Genomic DNA, 17935 nt, shown 5'->3' with positions numbered 1-17935 from the left:
GTATGCCTTTCCCACTGTGAGTTCTTCCAAGGGAGGGACTTTATAATTTTAGTTTCTCTGATTCTGTTCCAGGTACTCAGTTGCTACTTATATTGAATAATAATGAATTTTATTATGAAGAGATTGTCCTATATTGTGATTGATCATTTATCCAGCCTAAGAACACTTTGATCTACCTAGCTCTCCTGCTAAATATGTAATATTTGGTATTATTTCATTTCAGACATGAGATGGAAGAACAAATTCTGGGGCAAATCCATGGAAATTGTTCCCATTGGCACAACCCATGTGACTCTGCCAGCGTAAGTTCTCCTTCTGTGGTTAGGAGCTTTATAGAATTTAGGGCCAAGGTTTAGGAGCAGGATGCCCATTGGCCCCCATGGTGCTGAGTGTGTTTCTTTCTGTTAATGTGTTTGACAGTAGCTTCAAATGTTCTTCATTTTGACAGTCTCACATTTTTGTTCTCTCTAATGGAAATGCTTCCTGGACACCAAAGTTCCCAAGTAGAGGCTTTAAAAAAATACATTTCTACTTTCTAACACAGTTAAGAATGATAATATTTCTTGAACACTATTGTCCTGCCTCACTGTCAAAAAAATTTTTAAAAAAAGCTATGGCCTTGATCTTCAGGGATTATTGGTACTTACTCATAAAGCAAAATGGTAATCATTACGGCCTCTGGAACTGGGCTACTGGGACTCGTGCTTACACCACTACTTACTAGTTGCAAATCCTTGGGCAGGTTACTTAACCTTTCTGATCACCAGTTCCCTCATCTATGAAACAGGGATAATAAACCATCTACTTCATAAGACTGTTGCGAAGGTTAAGCAGATATGGAAAGCACTTAAAATAGTAATTGGCACATATTATGTGTCATTTAAGTGTTTGGTCTTGTTACCATTATCCTCATAATTATTATTTAACTCCATAAGTCAAATCTGAATACCTTCTCATTGTAAAAGATTTAAGATATATGTATCTTAAGATTAATATGCAAAATATATATGTGTGTGTGTATGTATACAGACACACCTCAGAGATATTGTGGGTTTGGTTCTAGACCACTGCAATAAAGCAAATATTACAATATAGTGAGCCACATGAATTTTTTGGTTTCCCATTGCTTATGAAAGTTATGTTTTATATACTTCATGGACATGAAGGGAGCAAATGCTGTTGGAAGAATGCTGCCAATGGACTTGCTCTACACAGGGTTGCCACAGACCTTCAACTTGTAAAAAACGCAATAAAGCGAGATCTGCCTGTATACATATGTGCCTAAATATACACACCTACACGTGTATGTACATAAGTATATATGTACATGTGTGTGCCTGTATGTACACATTCGTGTGTGTGCACACATATGTATGTGTGTAGAGAGCACACTGTGGAAAACCCCTCTACCCTCCCCTTGCCACTCTCCTTTCATAGTTTGGTGACTTTCGACACGTCTCCTCTGGCAAAGGACAGAGTGGGTTGTTCCAGGAGACCCCCAGCTTCTCGTGGAGCCTCTGGGAGCCTCCAGGGTCTGACCTTCACCCACCTCCCAGCCTCCTGAGAGGGTGAAAGCTCTTAGACTGCCCAGCACGGTTCAATCGGTGTTGGTTCCATTAATGAAGGAATGAGTAATTCATTACAGGACTCGTTTTTTAAATAGCAGTGCTTGTTTGCATTTGCTGCTGGCTGCTCTGGTAGTTGCTACTTTCACTTTTTCTTCCTTTAGTTTTGGAGATCATTTTGAGTGGAACAAAGTGACCTCTTGCATCCATAACATCTTAAGTGGACAGAGGTGGATCGAGCACTATGGAGAGATTGTTATCAAGAACCTGAATGATGATTCCTGCCACTGCAAAGTGAACTTTATAAAGGTAACCTGGGTGGCCTGGTAGCTCTGGCCCCGGACAGGCCTCGGCAGAGCTGGACCTGAGGGCACAGGGTGTCTTGGGAAATTTTTCACCTTCACTTTTGTGCCAGTGGACAAGCAATGCCAGGTGCTCCCTGGTCCCAGCCCCACCTCTCTCACCTGGACCAGGGCCATGGCCCCTCCTGGTCTCCTTCCTTCCACCGTTACTCCCCTATGGTCTGTCTTCAGTGTGGCAGCCAGAGGGACCCTGTTGAAACATGTCATCGTGTTAGGGTACGGATGAGCCTTGAACACATTATGCTAAGTGAAATAAGCCAGACACAAATGGACAGATATGATTCCATTTATATAAGGTACCTGGAGCAGCCAAATCCATAAAGACAAAGTAGAATGGTGGTTGCCAAGGGCTGGGGACTGGACAGCATGGGGAGTCATTATTTAATGGGTACAGAGTTTCAGTCTGGGAAGATGAAAAGTTCTGGAGATATATAAGGCAATGGTTACACAACATTGTGAATGTACTTAAAGCTACTGCATTATACACTTAGAAATGGTTAAAACAGTAAATATTATGTTATATATGTTTTACCACAATTTTTAAAAATGCAAGTCACGCCATATTTGACCAAAATCCTCTGACAACTTCCCTCTTTCTCAGAGCAAAAGCCTGCATCCTTCCAATGGCCCACGAGACCCTACAGAGTCTGCACTCCTCACCCCCACCACCCCTCACTCACTCACACACACACACACACACACACACACACCCCACCCTCATTCCTCTCCAACCTCAGCTCCTGCCACCCCTCGTTCCCTTTCTTGCTCACCATCCTCGAGCTGCACTGTCCTTCTTTTTCTCTCTCCATTTCCTTCTGCTCGGGCCCCTCTCCCCAGATCCTTCCATCCACCTTGTTAGTCACCCTCTATCATACCCCGTTTTCTTCAGAGTGTACATTACCATCTGCAGTTAGCTTGCTCGCTGTTGCTTTACTTGCTTATTTTCTGTTCCCCACACCCTCCTTGCCGTTCCTGACTCCAGAAAAGCAGAAGCCTGGTCTGTCTTGCCCACTGCTGTGGCCAGTGCCTGGCAGTGGTGCCCGGCACACAGCAGAGGCTCATGAACATTCACAGATTCTCCTGGGGCAGAGAGCCTGGAATACTCTGCTTACCTTTTCAACTGTCCAACTTCCTTGATTTGAGCCCTTCTCCCCAACTTCTCTTCCCCCTGAAATTCCCTCTTGTCCTTAAAAATCTCATGTATACAAAATGGCCTTAAAGTGCTACCCTCCTCAAGGAATATTTGCATTTAATTAAGATCAAAGTCATAAGCCAAGAGATTAGGTTCTAACTGTGGAATTTCACACGGTACCTCTCTGTACCACCTGTAGCAGGTGGGGGACATTATGGAGAGGTGGATGGGGGTCTTTATTATATCCTATAAGTCAAACTGGGTTGTAGATAGACATAAGCTGGTAGTGACTTGGCATAAAATACAAATGACCCTGCCATGAAAGCTTCATCTAAGCTCTCTACAAAAAGAAGCAAAGGCAACCTGGAGCAGGGACATATATAACTGGGAGATAGATAGATAGATAGATAGATAGATAGATAGATAGATAGATAGATAGATAGATAGATAGATAGGTAGATAGATATAGATAGATATCCAGGTGAGAGCTGCCTTGTTCTCAGAATTTTCCCCAAGGAAGTGTGCTCCACTCCCATTTCTACCAACCACTTGGTACTCGTCCACTGAGGACCAGGGAACAAATTTTCATAGCGATGAGAGATGAACAGAATTAGAACACTGGACGTGCCTCTGGTGTTGAAAGAGAATCTGAAAGCAGAGGCAGCCGTTGCCTGTGGAACATGACTGCCTCGCTCTGTGGTTTCCCATCATTGGACTTGTTGGCAAATATCTCTAAAGAGGAAATCTGACTCCTGCTTTAGAATAAACTGAAGAGCCTGGACAGTGTTTGTTTCCCTGTCCCCCATCCTTACATGACTAGAGAACTCACTGTTACCTTTCTGATTCAGCTCTGGGATACTGCTGTACTCTGCCCTTCCTCCCGTGTTTACCACAGACTTGGTTGGAATGGGGAAACCAGTCCACCAGATGTGGCCTGGAAATGTCACTCAACTTTATTGGTTTCCAAATGTGGATTCTGTTTTGGCTGAAAATAGTAGTAGGATTTTTTGATTTATGGAGTAATGCCTTCTGGTCTTTTGCAGAGATTTTTTAGGGCAGCCAGGTAATTGGGAGAATTTAAAAAATCAACACTAGGGAGTTAGAGCTCCCTCTGCTGGCTGCAATGTGGTACTGTACATGTAAAACGCACAAGGCTGAGCCAAGATGAGCTGGTCTCAGACCAGGACCAATTCATAGTGGGAATACGGGTTGTATAAGGTTCCTGTAAGTTAGGTGAATGGATCTGGTTTGAGGGGGGTGGGGGTGTGGGGAAACTAATAGGAGGAACTGAAAATTGATTGGTTTACAAACTCGGTTAAAAAAATTCGTTGGTTTACAAAGGATTGTCTAGTTCCTTCAGAGAAAAAATTACATGAGTTACATTTCTTTTAAACTGCAGTAGTCAGAGCCACAGTGACAGCCAGGAAATAGCTGTTCCGGAGGGGGTGCTAAGGGCCAGCCCCTACTAGGTGGATGTGTGAGAACTGAGCCTTTCCTTTCTACTATGCATGTAGTGAAAGTCGAAAAAAATTGTGTCTTACACAAATGTTGGTGGTTGAGTTACAAACTGTAAATAAAGTGCTAGCTTTTTACTTTTCATTAAATAATTAAAAGTATGATTAAAAAAAAAACAGAACTAGCAAACCATATACATAGCATAGAATCATTCTTATGGTACTTTTTCTCTCCTCTTTTGTTTTCTCTTAATATCTGTAATAAATGGATCCCAAAACACTAAACAGATGTCTCTCATTTGACTCCTAGGCAAAATACTGGAGCACTAATGCCCATGAGATTGAAGGTACAGTATTTGACAAGCGTGGAAAAGCAGTGCATCGGCTGTTTGGGAAATGGCATGAGAGCATCTACTGCGGTGGCTCCTCCTCATCCACTTGTATCTGGAGAGCGAGTTAGTATCTGGGTTAATCAGCCCCAAGCAAAAGGAGGCGGGACGTGGCCAGAGGAACCGCACGTGGGTGGGCGTCAGTGTCCGTTCGGTGTATCTAGCCTCTACCTGCTTTGAACTATGTTGGAGCTACTGGCCCATCTCATTCACCTAGATATATCTCAGACTCATCCTCATGCTTAACAATACCTCTGTTGGGTTGATAGGTCCTGGGTTCTTAATCCCAGAACAAAGCCATTGCTAATCCGTGGTCACTCTGTCTTCCAGTCAACACACATCATTCCTTCACCTATACTGGGCACTATGAAGGAATATCAGTGAGGTACAAGAAGTCGTTCTAGAGTAAAGATAAAGGGAAAATTCTTACTGGAAAAGTAGAATGACGTACAAGAGTTAGGAGTCCCCTAGACTCTCCCAATACCATAAGACGCTCCAGTCTCTCCTGTAATTCTAGAAGGATGCTAAGTGCTTGAAGCAGCTGGGGGGAGAAGGGGGAAGGAAGTCAAACCTTCATAATGGCTTAAAGCATTAGGATATGTGCTATGCACTTAACAACAAATGGCAGGGGGTGGCCCCAGGGTTGTTACACAGGCAGGTTACCTGTGTCAAGAACACAGGTCATTGAGGACCCATCTGCCACTTCCAATATGGCGGTGATGTTTCTTCCCATGGATGCAAAATGGTTGCCTCGATTCAGTATCACATCCCCCTGTGACAGCTCACTAAGCAGGGGAGAAGGGAGGACAGAAGAAGGGAAGGGTCCAAACCCATCCCTTAACCAATCCTGGGCAACTGGGTCGGCAGGAGAGATTCAGATGAGTTTAGATTCATCCCCTAGGCTGTGTACAGTGACACCCAAACACGTGAGTTTGCCATTAGCAAGTAAGAAAGGGAGATGATTGTAGAGTGGGCAAGCAACAATGTCTCTTTCAAAGGGTAGCAGCCGTATCTTCCACTGTCGCAGAGGTTGCCACGAAGCTAGAATGACTTGGCACCATGGCCGCCTTCCTAGCTTCAGAGGTTCAGAGGCACGCATGGCATTTTATGAATGAGACACTTGCTCTCCTTTGCTTAAAGAATGTATCACAGATGAGAGCTACCATCTGCCCTGGGTGTTAAAGTAGTACCTTGACAACAGTGTGTAAGCTGTTATTCTTGTTGCTGTTGTTGTTATTCATTGACTTTATGTCTCTGCCTTGGCTATGAGCATCCCTGGCCTGTCTGCAAGAAAAACCACTGTCTCCACTCTGGTGATTGGGAGACTGGGATGGATTTTTGAAGGCACAGTAGGAAGTTGGCTATTATTTTTATGCTTAGGATCCACAGAGAATTAGAATTAGACAAAGTGGACTTCTGAAGCTTCAGAAAATGGGTCTTCAGAAAAGTTCGTGGAAAGCATTTGTATATGTGGACAGCTAGAGCTAAGGCTACGAGTGGATTGGATTAGTCTACACTTGATTTATCCAATACGTAAATTTGGGTATTTTTAGCTTGACTTTTAGCTGGATTCATCCCCTAGGGAGTGCACAGTGATGCTAAGTGCTTGAAGCAGCTGGGGGAAAAGGGGGAAGGAAGTCAAACCTTCATAATGGCTGAAAGCATTAGGATATGTGCTATGCACTTAACAGTTAAAGTTAACAATTAATTAAAGTTAGGGCAATACGCCTGCATTAATCTGCTTGGGCTGCTGTAACAAACACCACAGACGGGGTGACTTAAACAGCAGAAATTCATTTGCTCACAGTTCTGGAGGCTGGGTGCTGGCAAATTCGGATCCTGGTGGGAGTCTTCTTCGTGGCTTGGCTGCCAGATCAGGGCCCACCCTTCTGACCCCATTTAACCTTCGTTACTCCAGAGGCCTCATCTCCAAAGACAGCCACTCTGGGGGTGGGGCTTTAACATATGAATTTTGAGAGAACATAAACATCCAGTCCATAACATTCCGCCCCTGGCCTCCCCAAATCATGTCCTTCTTACGTGCAAAATGTGTGCATTCCACCCCAGCAGCCCCAGAAGTCTTGACTCATTGCTGCATCAACTCTAAAGTCCAAAGTCTCATCCAAATATCATCTAAATCAGGTACGGGTGAGATTTGAGGTATGATTCATCCTCTCCAGCTGTGAGCCTGTGAAACCAAACTGTGTTTCCAAAACACAGTGGTGGGATGGGCATAGGATAGACGTTCCCATTCCAAAGGGAGAAAGAGGAAAGAAGAAAGGGATGCCGGGGCCTAAGTGAGTCCAAGACCTAGCACGGCAAAGGCCGTTGATCTAAAAACCGGAGATCATCCTCATTGGCTCGATGCCCCGCCCTCTGGGCCCACTGGGACTCTGCCTGGCTCCCAACCCCCCCAGGGCTCTGGCTGGTGGCCGCCGGGCGTGTGGAAGCTGCACAGCGGCCCTGCCATTTGAGGAGTAGAAGCAGCCTTGTCCCCTGAGTCTGTGTAGTCTGGGCCTGTGGTGGGAGTGGCAGCCTGATGACCTCTGAATCACCTTCAGAGTCATTCCTCCCTTTTCTTTTTTTTTAAAGAACACTTTTTTTTAATTGATTGATTGATTGATTGATTGATTGCTATGTTGGGTCTTCGTTTCTGTGCGAGGGCTTTCTCCAATTGCGGCGAGCGGGGGCCACTCTTCATCGCGGTTGCGCGGGCCTCTCACCATCGCGGCCTCTCCTGTTGCGGAGCACAGGCTCCAGACGCGCAGGCTCAGTAGTCGTGGCTCACGGGCCCAGCCGCTCCGCGGCACGCGGGATCCTCCCAGACCAGGGCTCGAACCCGCGTCCCCTACATTAGCAGGCAGACTCTCAACCACTGCGCCACCAGAGAAGCCCCTCCCTTTTCTTGAAGGCAATGCATGTTTGCAGCTGCGCAGCTCTCTGGTCCCATCTGTAAAATAACAGTAGTCCAGCAGCCTTGCTTCATTCAGTCCCGTTTTCTCCGTCCCCTTTGGTTCCAGCTGGCAGTGTTTCTGCCATTATAATCCCATCTCTATTCCTGGCTTCTGCTGAGGTGGTTTAAAATTAAAATACGTAAGATTTGGAGGGGCCAAGCATTGGTGAAAAGAAGAGCAGGATTGGAAGTACAGAATAATATTTGTTGACCTCTTGGTGTGGGTCCAACACTATTCTAGGTACTAGACAGAGTTTCAGGAGAATTTGACATCTCTTAAATGAAAAACGGATTCTCTAGAGTGAAAGCCTTGTTAGTCAGGAAAAATGGACCTAGAGTTCTTCTTAACATGTTTATTTTAGTAACAAATTATTTTTATAACTTAAATTCTATAGAAACTTCTTGGTATTTAATAAATTTGCTATAGGACCACACAAAGAAGGCCTTATCCTTGTAGGTAGAAGGAAGCTTATAGAGAAGAAAATTTATAGAGAAAAATTCAGCACCTCTTTGTGAGCCAGAATATTTTAATAGAAATGGAAGAGTTTAGAGCTGAGAGAGAAAAATTGTAGCTGGTCTGAGATGAAAAAGGTGAAGGAATTAAGATATGATGTGAATGCAGTGCGAGTTAGAGATGAATGATTTCTTTTTCTTTTAGATCCCATGCCAAAAGGCTATGAGCAGTATTATGGCTTCACACAGTTTGCCCTGGAATTGAATGAAATGGATCCATTGTTAAAGTCTTTATTACCACCTACTGACACTCGATTCAGGCCAGACCAAAGGTAAGGATTTTTTCCAGATCTTTATCTCTAGAGATGTTGAAACTCTTTGTAAAAAGTCTTGGTAACATCTCCCAGGCCACCAAAGGAGCCTAAGAGAGAGAGATTCTGTCATCAAGAGCAGAGATCTAGGGAGACTTTAAGCCATCTTGTGGGAGGAACGGAGCCCGGCTTAGATCTGTGTGTGGCATGACCTTTGTTCGTCAGTAGAACCCCATTTCTATTGAAATACAAAAAAAAAAAAAAAAAGTTTTTTTTTAAAGAGTTTCACTGCATACAGCAATAAGAAAAACTTACTCTGTATTTGAAAGAGTAAAAGCATCCAGCTCCCCACCCCTCGAATTTAAATTATTTTGGTGCACTGAAATCTAACTTCTGATCCTAGGTTTGCTGCTGACAAGCTGTGTCGCATACGCTAAGTCTTTTAACCTTTCTCAGCCTCAGTTTCCAACTCTGTAAAACAGAAAGAATAATCTCTCTCCTAAGGCCTTTCTAATTAAGACTCAAAACCAAGAAGGCAAAAAATAAAAAATTGATAAAATTTGACTTTATTTTAAAAAACCCAGCACCTTTCTTCATGGTAAAGTAAATAAAATGTATACCCAGAGTCAAAAGATTAATGACTGAGAAATCTATACTTGCAGCTTACTTCATGAATTGGTTCTAGAAATCAAGATCAATCCATTAAAAAAAAAATAGACATAGGGAAATGAACAGTTCACAAAATAGGAAATTCAGGTAGCCCTTAAACATATGAAAAGATGCTCAGTCTTACTGAAAAAAACCTGCAAAATTTTAAAACCACGCTGTCATACCATCTCTTTACCTATCAGATGGCAAAAACTCAAAAGTTTGATGCACTCTGAGGCTACGGGGAAGAGGCACTTCAGTAACATTGCTGGTGGAGATGTAAATTGCTATAATCCCCATAAAGGGCAGTTTGGTAATAAATATATTACAAACTCACCCTTTAACCCAGCAATTCCACTTCTAGAACCGTCTCCTTAGAGATATACTAACACATGTGCAAAATGACAGATATATACAGTCCTTCACTGCAGCATTAATTTTAACAGTAAAAAATTGGGAACATCCCAAATGTCTATCAATAGGGAATTGTTTAAATAAATGCAGGTATATCCACACAATTGAATATTATATATCTATTAAAAGTGAAAAGATCTGTGTACTACCAAGAATGAGCTCCAAGATACATGGTTAAGTAAAAAGGAAAACAAAACAAGATACCAAAGTATAGACAGTATGTGTCTCCTGCTTCCGTTTATGTTCTTAAAAGGGAGGGAGGTGTAAGAATATATATTAATGTGTGTTTATATACGAATCAGGAATCTCTAGAAGGATGCACAAGAAACTGGTAACGGTGGATTACCTGCGGTGGGGCGTGTGAACGTGGGTGGGATGGAGAGGAAACAGGTAGAACTGCAGACGGGAATGAGAAGGAGATTTTGCCCCAGATTCCTTTTCACAGATATAATTTTTTGAACCATGTCTGTATCACCAATTCAGAACACAATATTGTCCCTCATTACCTCCAAATAATGTTTTAAGGGTTGAGGAGGGGGCTTATGTATAGGAGAGTATTCTGAATATCCAGTCTTGCACACATGCAGTTCTAATAGTAATGATTGTTACATTTCCTTGGTGTTCCTATTCCTTTATCTTTGTCCTCGATGCCTCAGGTTTCTAGAAGAAGGGAGCTTAGAAGAGGCCGAAATACAAAAGCAGAGGATTGAACAGCTGCAGAGAGAAAGGCGGCGGGTCTTGGAAGAAAATAAGGTGGAGCACCAGCCGCGGTTTTTCAGGTGTGTGTGCAGCCGGGGTCGTGCGGGTCATTGTTGGCAGGCACTGGCGACGCCTGATGCTTCTGGCGTGAAGAGAACAGACTGGGGTGCCCCCTCCCCACGAGAGAGTGTTCTCGGCCCTTTTCCTGCTTCAGAGTGGTGACATCCCTCCTCTGTGACGGCCCGACTTTGTGGGGACACTGCCCCCAGGCTGCCCCGCTCAGCCCTCCTTTTTTGCGTTCCTTGGTCTCTCCCAGGGCCTCTCCCAGGACTTTGCACAGAGGTGCTCAGTAAGTGCTTGTGGGAGAAGCAACGAGACCAACCAAACCCAGCTCCCAGTACCAGGCCAGCTTATTCAAGCCATGTCTAAGGTTGGTCCCCCAAACGGGTAGATTCTACACAGTGATGGAGATAATTAGCTATCACCCCGTTCTTCACCAAACTAGAACTTCCAAGTAATCTAATTCTTGAATTGCAGAAGTTCCAATATACTGGGGCTTGGATTTGGAACATTTAGTATTATTTTAAAAATAGCTTGCTAGGAGGGTCTTAAGAACAGACTGAAAGATTTGGAAGGGGCGTCAGAGATCATCCGCCCTTCACCCCCTCTTTTATTTTAACTGCAAAGAAACGAAGGCCCAGGGGACATGGGTGATCTGTGGAAAGACCCAGTGGAATGTCCCAGACTGGGGCCTGGCTCTCTTGACTACAGGCCAGGGCTTGATATGGTTTTAGGGGTTTTTAGTTTGTTCATTTTTTTTTTAAATCAGCAATGGAACAATCACAGGTAGAAAAGCAGCCAGCTCCTGCCCTACCTATTCCCCCCAGTCTTCTTTTCAGGATTTTGTTGTTGTTTGCAGGGATTTTTTGGTTGTTATTATTTTTTAATGGACAACAGAAACACTTTTAGGAGGATTTAGCAACTAATCTATCAGCTGCATCAATAAAATTATATATTTCCCAAACAGCAAAATAGCAACAAGTTATGTTTTATCCCCAAAGTATTATGTCCTTTCCCCTAAAGTTGATGTGGATTTTGATCATTTCACAAACTCAGAATATGAGTGATTGAAGATCAGTAGGCCAGAGTTTTATCCCAGAATATTCCTAACTTCATTTAAACATTTAAAAAATAAGACAACTTAAATTATTTTTTTTTTTTTGATAAAGGCAAGGGATAGGTAAATGGATAGACTAACAGACTGATCATTTCATTTTGGTAATATCTGTTAAAGAGGTTCATTACAGTATTTTTAGGATCATTAAAAATTGTGGATAACCAAACTGTCTCCAGAACTAGATAAGGAGATTTATCAACTTGATCTGATGTAAAAACCTCAAAAATGACTTCACACAGTCTGTGGAGCTCTGTGGGAAATGAACTAACATGTAAATGCAAACTATAAAATGTTATCTGGGCTGTCACTGCAACCATGTAAGAATTATGTCTGGAACGGACAAGGACCGAACACAGCTGCAGTTCTTTTTCCTTTTGATTGTCTATAAAATTATCAGAGTATTAGATGTGGCAAGTAAAACTGTGAGAAAAGGTGGGAATTGTTCAGCAGTAGCAGTCCGGGAACTGTTCCAATTAGAAGCTGGCAGAGATGACAGAGGGGACTTGGACGTTTCCGTTGACACTCACTGAGGAGCCACGAAAACATCACTGGAAATTTCAAGTGGAAACTACAGCTCTGGCAGCGATAGTCATCTTTGTTTCATAGTAAAGTATCTGATAGGCAGATTGATTTATTGTAAACACATCCGTTTATTGGAAGAGAAAAACAATTGTGATAAAAATCTATGTTCCTGAGAATGTGGAAAAATAGGCACTCCTCACTTTTGTTTCTGAAACACATGACAATATCAGTCAACCTTACAAGTGCGCATACTCTTTGACTCAGAAGTTCAATTTATAGGAATTTTTAATATGACTAATCTCGTGCACATACAGAATAACATATGTTTTGTTTATAATAACTAGAGGTTGAAAACAACATCCTCAGTGCCCACCAGTAGGGTACTTGTTGAATCATGGTCCATCCCCACAATGGACTATCATGCACCTGTTTAAAAAGAAAAAAAGGAAGCCCTTTTTGCCAGAGTCACCAAACTTCTCCCGCAAAGGGCAAATGGTGAATATTGTTAGCTTTGCAGGCCATGATGCCTCAGTAGTAATGACTCAACCCTGCTGTGCAATGTGAAAGCAGCCATAGACACTACTTAAATGAATGGGCATGATGTGTTCCAGTAAAATGGTATTACAGAGATAGGCCGAAGGCTGGATTTGGCCCTTGAGCTGTAGTTTGCTGACCTTATTGTGACAATGGAAAAGGATCTCTAATATATATGTTATGTCAAAAACTCAAGGGGTGGGCTTCCCTGGTGGCGCAGTGGTTGAGAGTCCGCCTGCCAATGCAGGGGACACGGGTTCGAGCCCTGGTCCGGGAAGATCCCACATGCCGCGGAGCAGCTAAGCCCGTGCGCCACAACTACTGAGCTTGCACTCTAGAGCCCGCGAGCCACAACTGCTGAGCCCGCGTGCCACAACTACTGAAGCCCATGGGCCTAGAGCCCATGCTCTGCAGCAAGAGAAGCCACCGCAGTGAGAAGCCCGTGCACCGCATCGAAGAGTAGCCCTTGCTCAACGCAACTAGAGAAAGCCCGCGTGCAGCAATGAAGACCCAATGCACCAAAAATAAATAAATAAATAAATTTATTAAAAAAAAAAAAACAACTCAAGGAGTGGGAGACCATCCAGGGCTACCACTGAATGAAAAATAGAGGAGCGTGAGTGTGCATGCGTGCATGCTCACACACGTGGAATTTCTCTGAGTGAAGCTGCTAAGATCATTGTCTCTGAAGAGAACTGGGAGGCTGGGGGTAGGAAGAAAACGTTCAGCTCTCCACTCTTTGGTACCTTTTGAATTTGGATCTACGTAGTATATTATCTATGCCTAGAATAGTGAACCAAGGCTATTCACTCCAGGCTGTGATTCCAATTCCTTCCAAATCCTTTCCTTTTTACTGTGAACTGATCACTTGATTTGAACAACGTGATTGATTTGTAACTTTTACATGGCCGTACCCCAGCTGGTGGCTGTCATCCCAGCCCTGTTCTCTGTAGGACAGACTCTGCCCTCACCCACTTCTCTCAGAAGCACCCATTCCTCACAGCCTCTAAGTTGGAGAAGTCAAAGTCAGAACTAGCAAAACGGCTTCCCGGCTTCCTGCTCCCTCGCTGGTCCAGTACTGGACCACAGGGACAGGGGGTGCAGGTGCCAGAGATAAGCTGGGGAGGAGCGGGCGGGGGAGGAACGGGGTGAAAAGGAGACAGAGACTATGACAGTCTTGTCACGAGCCTTCAGCAAATTCTTTCACTTTCACAGGAAATCCAGCGATGACTCTTGGGTGAGCAGTGGCACCTATTTGGAACTTAGGAAAGATCTTGGTTTTTCCAAACTGGACCATCCTGTCTTGTGGTAAAAGAGGAAAGAACGATACATCTTTGTACTTCCCCCGCGTTTGCTTTCTGAAGCCACAAACCTGTGTCTGTATATTTAAACAACATTATCTAGAACGATCACTTGTGCTTCTTAGCTTAGTGTTGTATTTAAGTATATATTTTCTTCCGTAGGTTTCTTTACAATTTCAAATGTTATCACAATTGTTTATATGAATGTAGAACACCTTGATATTTCTTTTTATATCTAAACTATTTAATAAAAATGAAAGATTGAATGTTAACATGTGGGTTAAAAAAGAAGCTTTAACACTAATTTTCCAAAGGTTAGGAAAATTCTAATTAAATTTATGCCTTATAAAATTATGTTGGAAAAAAAATCCATCTTTCCCAGGTGCGTTAAGAAAGAATATGAAGGGTTACTCACCTGTGTGCAAGCTACCCAGGTTTAATTTGGTAGCTCAGATATCTTTTTGCCTCAGACAGCTTTTGAATTGCTCACACAGAACAATTCTGCTGGTACTGGAGTCTGAAGAATATTTGCATTTGCGTTTTAGTGCTTGGGGGAATGGTATACAATTAGTGGGAATGGTATACAATTAGTGGGATGTATGTTTTTATATAAGATGGATATGGCAGCTTCTCGAAGAGAAAGCATTCGAACTCATCCCTCCCTATAGTTTCATTGCCTTATGTGCAAAATTGCACCGTTACTCAGAAAAATTGTTGATAATCTGAGAAACTCCTGTTAATTAAATATCAAAATGAAATCCCAGGCGGACAGTAGGAAATTTCTCCTTAGTGAGGGCTGAATCCATTACAAGTTAAGAAACTCTTTTCTGCTCCCCCCGCCCCCGCTAGCCTCCTCCCCTGTTTGACCACATCTCTGTTGACTATGGAATGTCCCAATTTAGTGTAAAACATAGGTGCGTTCAACATGGCAGTTTGACTTTCCAAAAGTTTAGCAAAGTAACTGACTGTTTTAAACAATTCAACATGTTTTTCTTAAATACTGTTTTGGTATTTTCTACCTCTCAATAAGCACCGTATTTTAGATCTTGTATGAAAAGTTTGACCACCTGCCTTATAGAAAAATGTAGAGAATTGATGTTCTTCCTTTGTGTTGTGTCCTGGTAAAGCTTTAAGTGTCTTATCGCTTTCCTACGCTTCCTTCTTACTCATATCACTCTTTTGTGAGTTTTGCAGCAGTCTTGAGTAATACAGACTATAACTACTAAAGGAGAAACTTCGCCTTTTTAAATGTGTTATTTCCAATGACTATAATAGAATTTGTGCAGTAGTTGAATTGTGTGATCAAAGCAATTCTAACTTCTGCCCAGATTACTTTAAAACCAAAGCCTAAGTTTGAAGCCTTTTCCTCTAAAGTCCATGACGATTTTATGTTAATATCAAGTAAAATGGTGTGGTAAAAAGATTTCTCCAGAAAACATTTCTAGATATTTAAATAATTTCAGAGAATGCTGTGAGTGAAAAGTAGAATAAATAATGGAAAAAAGAATGCGTGATTTTTCAGTGTCACACCAAATAACTAGTTGGAGAGTATTGCACTTTCAAAATGGAGTTATTTAAAGTGGGTCAGTAGCCTTTTGGAATCTGCAAGTGACTAGCATTTTAAAACAATACACAACTCATTAAATATTGCTTTCATCCAATCCATTGTATCAAGACGTCATGATGAACACAGTTCGAATATCATTTCCATTTCTAAGCAGTTAACTGACCCAATCAAATTCTTTGGTTATGTGCTTTGTTCTTTTCTTTTCAAGCGTGTATCTAAATTCTGCTCACGGAAGGGAAGAAGCAGGCTGTAGATTTTAAGGATACTCCAGGGGAAAACAAATCTAGTTTTCACAGTGTGAAGGTAAATGTAGAACTTGAGTAATACTGACTGTTATAGGCCTGCTCCAGGGGCTGGCTCAAAACAACAACAGAAAGAAAACATGCAGCCTGAATGGACGTAGCTTTGTCATGCAGTCTTTGGAAAGTCTTTAATTGTCCCGATGCTGTTATTTCAGTTGATCTTATGTTTCATTTTGTAATCACGAGGATCAAGGGACCAAATATCACCTTTGTAGTCATCTTATTTGAGATGGGAGTGGGGCTGAATTTGAATATGTATGCAAATTTTAAAGTCTATTAGTACCAACGTCTGTAAAGGGCTTTTCTGAAATTTAAGCAGCTTGGTGATGCATCCTATTATAATCCTCAAATTCCCTTGAGGGGGAAATGGCTTCTTTTTTCCTTCAGTCTCTATGCTGGAAAGCATCCTCTCACCTAATTTGTATCTCAAGGACATTTTATACTCTTAGGATGAAGAAAACAGAAACATGGCATTGTTTGGGAAGAACTGAGGTAGAATTGACTTTGGATTTTGAATCTCCCGATTGCATAATGCCAATCAGTGCATCACTTGAGGTACATGTTGTAACCTCCATTTTATTCCTTATCATCCCATCCCAAATGTATGGTGAACTGCACAGCTGTTCTTGGAAATGGGACCTTGTACAGTCGGCCACCTTACACTTCCGGTGTTCCTGTTGCCCCTGCCAGTTACCCGAAGCTGCGGGACATGCTTCAGGAAGGAGCCACAGTTTCCAGGGTAAGCCTGGCAGCAGGTCACTCCCTCCCCAGGCCCCAAAGCCTAGGCTGGCATTTCCTGGAGTCAAACTCAATAATCAAAGTCTCAGTGCAGCTCCTCCATGCCATTCACCTCCCAGAAGCCGGACTGGTTCTGGTACTAATTAAACACATGGAGTTCACTTTAGGACGACTGTCCGTTATGTATCAGGTCCCCACAGAATGCCCAGATGGCCCCCATGGCCTCATGTGCTTCCTGTGGGGTTCTCTGGGAGAGAAAAGTAGACAAACCAACTTTAAAAAAAAAAATACTTGCTTCATTTGGGCTGCTGCTTTTCTCACATTCTACTTTTAACTACTTCCAGTAAATCATTGGCTTGGGCTTCGCGAGCACGATCCTTCATCTGTATTCTCCAGATTTATGATGAGTGGTCTTATCCTACTATTAACAACGTCGACCCTAAAAGAAAAATGATAAAGTATACAGTTTTTATTTGGCTGTTGAAACTTGTTGTAGGTCTACTGCATACTCTGTAAGTGATGCCTTCCAGCTATCATAGAATTTCCTCAGAGCTTTTAGTTATGAGTAGGAGCAATAAGCAGTTGTTCTTATGATCTTAGGAATAATAGTTCCAATGTATTGGCATAATTTATTTGAATGTCTTTAATTTTGATATTAACATTGGCATACCTCTATTTTTGCTACCAAATCATAGCTATTTTCATGTGCTCAATTTTCCCTACATTGTATTCATCTGTTGCTTAGTGTTTGTCTTTATTTTTCTGTGTTGGAAATATATATATCACATAAGTATCTGCAAATTGCAGCAGTCTGAGATGCAAACCATTTTCAGAGACTTTGGTTTTGAGGAATGCAATGATCAGGAGTTGTTAATTTATTTTATTCATGATGATTTTATCTTCCTCTCTTACCCTCAGAGGATACTATTTTTTTTTAATGGATATTTGCAAATCTTTCATCTAACCATTTATAAGATTATTTTCTGTGTAAAATCCCAGCCTTCCACCCATCCCCTTATGCCTCCCCCAAAAGCTCTGACTAATTTGTTTTTCCCCCTCGTGAAGCTAGTTGACTGTGAATAAATAACATGGAAAAAGGCTGCTCCTGTCGTTGTGTTTCCAGGTTAACGGGCATATGTGGCTGCTGAACGGACAGAGCAGGACTCTAGCTGAGACTTTGCTGAGGGAGAAACACACAAGATTAGCTCAAGTGATGGGGTTGGAAATAAAAAATACCCCAGGACATAAAGAAGCCTGGAAACTCTGGCAAAAGTTGCCATACTTTTGGTCTGAACATTTCCAAGGTGTACTGCAGATGTAGGTCCCCCAGCCTTTGGGACAGGGGACCTGAGGCAGCTAGAGCCCCAGACAGCCCCCAAAGAAGCCCCGTCTGTTCAACCCAGCGTGCTTTGGA

General features: G+C 42.5%; 1 protein-coding gene across 7 annotated transcripts in view; it reads left to right on the top strand.

Annotated features, from left to right (window-relative positions):
- Positions 1 to 17625, top strand: part of OSBPL3 (oxysterol binding protein like 3) — a 197172-nt gene extending 179547 nt beyond the window's left edge. For all 7 annotated transcript variants that reach the window (XM_082398278.1, XM_082398275.1, XM_082398277.1 and 4 more), the window contains 6 exons: positions 224 to 302; positions 1730 to 1874; positions 4824 to 4968; positions 8514 to 8640; positions 10338 to 10460; positions 13829 to 17625. In XM_082398278.1, coding sequence (XP_082254404.1) covers positions 224 to 302; positions 1730 to 1874; positions 4824 to 4968; positions 8514 to 8640; positions 10338 to 10460; positions 13829 to 13925 — 716 coding nt within the window. In that variant the 3' untranslated portion in view covers positions 13926 to 17625. The remainder of the gene's footprint in view (positions 1 to 223; positions 303 to 1729; positions 1875 to 4823; positions 4969 to 8513; positions 8641 to 10337; positions 10461 to 13828) is intronic.
- Positions 17626 to 17935: the final 310 nt, after the last annotated feature.

The sequence above is a fragment of the Balaenoptera borealis genome (genome assembly GCF_965194805.1).
Source record: "Balaenoptera borealis genome assembly, chromosome: 7".
NCBI lineage: Eukaryota > Metazoa > Chordata > Mammalia > Artiodactyla > Balaenopteridae > Balaenoptera > Balaenoptera borealis.
Note: the sequence above shows the minus strand (reverse complement) of the source record. Positions and strands in the feature narration are given on the sequence as shown.